The sequence below is a fragment of the Bison bison genome, unplaced genomic scaffold (assembly GCF_000754665.1).
Source record: "Bison bison bison isolate TAMUID 2011002044 unplaced genomic scaffold, Bison_UMD1.0 scf7180017864371, whole genome shotgun sequence".
Lineage (NCBI taxonomy): Eukaryota > Metazoa > Chordata > Mammalia > Artiodactyla > Bovidae > Bison > Bison bison.
Window position 1 is genome coordinate 6,952,547 of NW_011494943.1, and position 3,898 is coordinate 6,956,444.

Here is a 3,898-nt window from a genome sequence, read left to right on the forward strand (position 1 = left end):
GACTTGGATTACTGTGATATTGAATGGTTTGCCTTGGAAACAAACAGAGATCATTCTGTCGTTTTTGAGATTGCATCCAAGTACTGCATTTCGGACTCTTTTGTTGACCATGATGGCTACTCCATTTCTTCTGAGGGATTCCTGCCCGCAGTAGTAGATATAATGGTCATCTGAGTTAAATTCACCCATTCCAGTCCATTTCAGTTCGCTGATTCCTAGAATGTCGACATTCACTCTTGCCATCTCTTGTTTGACCACTTCCAATTTGCCTTGATTCATGGACCTGACATTCCAGGTTCCTATGCAATATTGCTCTTTACAGCATCAGACCTTGCTTCTATCACCAGTCACATCCACAGCTGGGTATTGTTTTTGCTTTGGCTCCATCCCTTCATTCTTTCTGGAGTTATTTCTCCACTGATCTCCAGTAGCATATTGGGCACCTACTGACCTGGGGAGTTTCTCTTTCAGTATCCTATCATTTTGCCTTTTCATACTGTTCATGGGGTTCTCAAGGCAAGAATACTGAAATGGTTTGCCATTCCCTTCTCCAGTGGACCACATTCTGTCAGATCTCTCCACCATGACCCGCCCATCTTGGGTGGCCCCACAGGCATGGCTTAGTTTCATTGAGTTAGACAAGGCTGTGGTCCTAGTGTGATTAGATTGACTAGTTTTCTTTGAGTATAGTTTCAGTGTGTTTGCCCTCTGATGCCCTCTTGCAACACCTACCGTCTTACTTGGGTTTCTCTTACCTTGGGCGTGGGTATCTCTTCACGGCTGCTCCAGCAAAATGCAGCCATTGCTCCTTACCTCGGATGAGGGGTATCTCCTCACCGCCACCCCCTCCTGACCTTCAATGTGGGATAGCTCCTCTAGGCCCTCCTGCACCCGCGCAGCCACGGCTCCTTGGACATGGGGTTGGTCCTCCCGGCCGCCACCCTTGGCCTGATAAATGCATATTTTTCCAATGCCAGTTTTTAGAATAAGGAGTTGAAACCCTTGATATAGCCCATCTATCCATTTTTCAACTCTCTCCCTCTTTTTTTTTTTTTTTTGCCACACCTTGGCTTCCAAGATTTTAGCTCCTGGACCAGGGATTGAACCCTGCTGGGCAGTGAAAGCACTGAATCCTGACCATTGAACCTCCAAGGAAGGTCCTAACTTTTTAAGGATGAACAGCTTGTACCTGGATTTTGAATTGACCCAGTTAGAAACTTTCCCTTTTAATAGAGGTATTTACTGATTCGCAATTACCCTAAGTGTGTTTGGTTCTGTGTTTATGCTACTTATGTTTTGCTTAACTGTTGCCATGTAGGAAGTACATCTCTCTAGTGATCTGAAAAGCACAATCTTATTTTACGAGTGATAATTTTTCATGTAAAATCAATGCATGCTCAATGCAAAAACTTCAAACAATTCAGGATACAAAACCTCAAAGTGTGCCCCCCCCCCCGCCCCCAACTCCCGCCATGCTTCATAAATGCCTGGGACTGAGATAATGTTAGTTTTTCACTCGTTTCTCACTGTAAGTCTTCCGACGCCTTCCCTCAAATGCTAGGGACCCCTCCATTAATTTTTGGTCTTGCCACAAGGGATCTTAGTTCCCCAACCCGGATCCAACCCACGTCGCCTGCAGTGGAAATGCAGGGTCTTAACCATGGACAACCAGGGAAATCACAGGGACTCCTCTCCCATTGTCACAAAAGTTTCACAGGCCTTTCATTGATTCTTCCCTTCCCGGTTCTAACCACACTCCAAAAGATTCCGTTTTCACTTTTCTGCATCCCTAGATCTTCAACTGGATGGCTGGGTGCCAATGCAATGATTCACAGCGGTGGGGAGGGAGCATGTGATACTTGTTTTGTGCATGAAAGGCCTTCTGTGGAGCTTGACTGCTGAACGTCACGGATCATGACTGAAGCCGCCCTAAGTGGAACACGCCTTGCCCCCCGGTTTCATTTTACCTTCAGCCCAGCCCCTGCCCTATAAATTAGGGGTGATGTGCCCCAAGGTCTATTCAGCTTATGTCCTTTAAGACATTACTTCCTTGAGGGTTATCAGCCACTGTTGATCTCCTCCCATACATCTGCAATCTCTGGCAGAAATGTCACAAAATTGTTGAAATGTGTCTTTTCCTCAGTAGGTTTTTTCCAACAGGATTTAAGCCACATCAAGTCGGATGCCTTTGCTTAGATTGCTTTCTTACTGAGAAGCTTCCCAGATTATCTCATTTCATTCTTATTACAATCCTGATGTTTGTAAATGAGGAAAGGAAAAGTCTGGAGATGGCAGATTAATCTAGAACCAGCAATTAAATGGTCAAGGGCAAGTGTAAGCAGTAGGCATACAAGCTCCTCTGACTTCAAGGACAACAGAACTTTCCCCACCATCTCATCTTACTTTAAACTGCCTGTATTTCCTGGCAGTGCTCAGGCATCCTGCAAGGAATTCTGCTATAATAAAAAATAAATCCTGCTATAATAATTGTTTAGTCACTAAGTCATGGTTTTTCCAGTAGTCATGGACGGATGTGAGACTTGGACCATAAAGAAGGCTGAGCGCCGAAGAAAGGATGCTTTTGAACTGTGATGCTGGAGGACTCTTGAGAGTCCCTTGGACTGCAAGGAGATCCAACCAGTCCATCCTAAAGGATATCAGTCCAGAATATTTATCAGGAGGATTGATGCTGAAGCTCCAATACTTTGGCCACCTGATGCAAAGAGCCGACTCATGGAAAAGACCCTGATGCTGGGAAAGACTGAAGGCAAGTGAAGTGGAGAAGCTGGTGGTAGAGGATGAGATGGTTAGATAGCATCATTGATTCAATGAATATGAATTTGAGCAAACTCCTGGAGATAGTGAAAGACAGGGAAACTGGATGTGCTGCAGTCCGTGAGGTTGCAGAGGGTCGGACAGGACTGAGCTCCTGCACAACCACCACCGCAGCCTTGGGCCTCAGTAACTTGCTTCCTACACATCCTCACCATTAGCCGACCACACACACCTGTGGGCACACCTTTCCAGTCCAACAAAAGCTCTGCTCCCAGTGAGGTCACCCGAGTTTTAATTATCTCAACCACAAAGGAGCAGACACACACAGCACCATGTAATTATTTTTAATGTCCAGAGTTTATAATTCCAGGGCCAGAGCTGTCTCCTGGACTCGAGCTTATAAGGTCTCAATTGGCCTGTGAGGCCAGTAGGGGTACTTCTTCTTGTCTAATTTGGTTTCTGGGAAGACTTCATTCAAGTCCTCAATGGTCATCTGATCAAATGGAATTATGTTCCTCATCTTCTCCAGCTGAAAAAAGAGGGGAAATGTGTCAAAATAAAAAGGGTTGCAGAGATACAAAAAAAGAATCCGAGACAGGTGACTGCTGCTAGGTGAAGGACACGTGGCTGTGAAAGGAGAGAAAACAGATTACAAGCAAAGGCCAAGGCTCATGCTTACCTCTTTCTCATATTCCTGAATCCTGGTCTTTGACTGAGTCAAAAACTCAGCACAACTTTTCACCTTTAAGAGAAGGGAGAAATTCTGTTTTGAAACCAACCTGTACCTTCCCAACCCTGAGCCTCCCAAGGTATGAGGAGTCCCGGACCGCCCCCCCCTCCCCCGCCGCCCCACTGCTTTCCCACACTCTGTGGAGAGGAGGTGGGCTCCTCTGACTACTTGGGGGATTCTGCTCTAGGGGGCAAGCTGCAGCTCTCCCCAACACCCACAAAGAAGCCCGTTCAGGAGAACCAGCTTAAGGCGGCAGGCCCAGGGTTCTTCAGTGAGTTATTCGCCTAGGCAACCTACAAATGCCTGCATCACCCGGGCCAGCCGAATGGCCAGGACAAGCCACTGACCACCCAGTCAGACTTCTCCTTGGTGGAGCCACCTGGGTTCCAACAC

At 46.6% G+C, this 3,898-nt stretch overlaps 1 protein-coding gene across 1 annotated transcript in view; it reads right to left on the bottom strand.

The window, feature by feature from the left end:
* Positions 1-3,103: 3,103 nt before the first annotated feature.
* ATP5H (ATP synthase, H+ transporting, mitochondrial Fo complex, subunit d) overlaps positions 3,104-3,898 on the bottom strand; it is a 4,929-nt gene continuing 4,134 nt past the window's right edge. Inside the window, exons 5-6 of the mRNA XM_010856139.1 lie at positions 3,455-3,517; positions 3,104-3,304 (exon numbers count right to left, since the gene is read on the bottom strand). Of these exons, the coding sequence (XP_010854441.1) occupies positions 3,173-3,304; positions 3,455-3,517 (195 nt within the window). The 3' untranslated portion in view covers positions 3,104-3,172. The remainder of the gene's footprint in view (positions 3,305-3,454; positions 3,518-3,898) is intronic.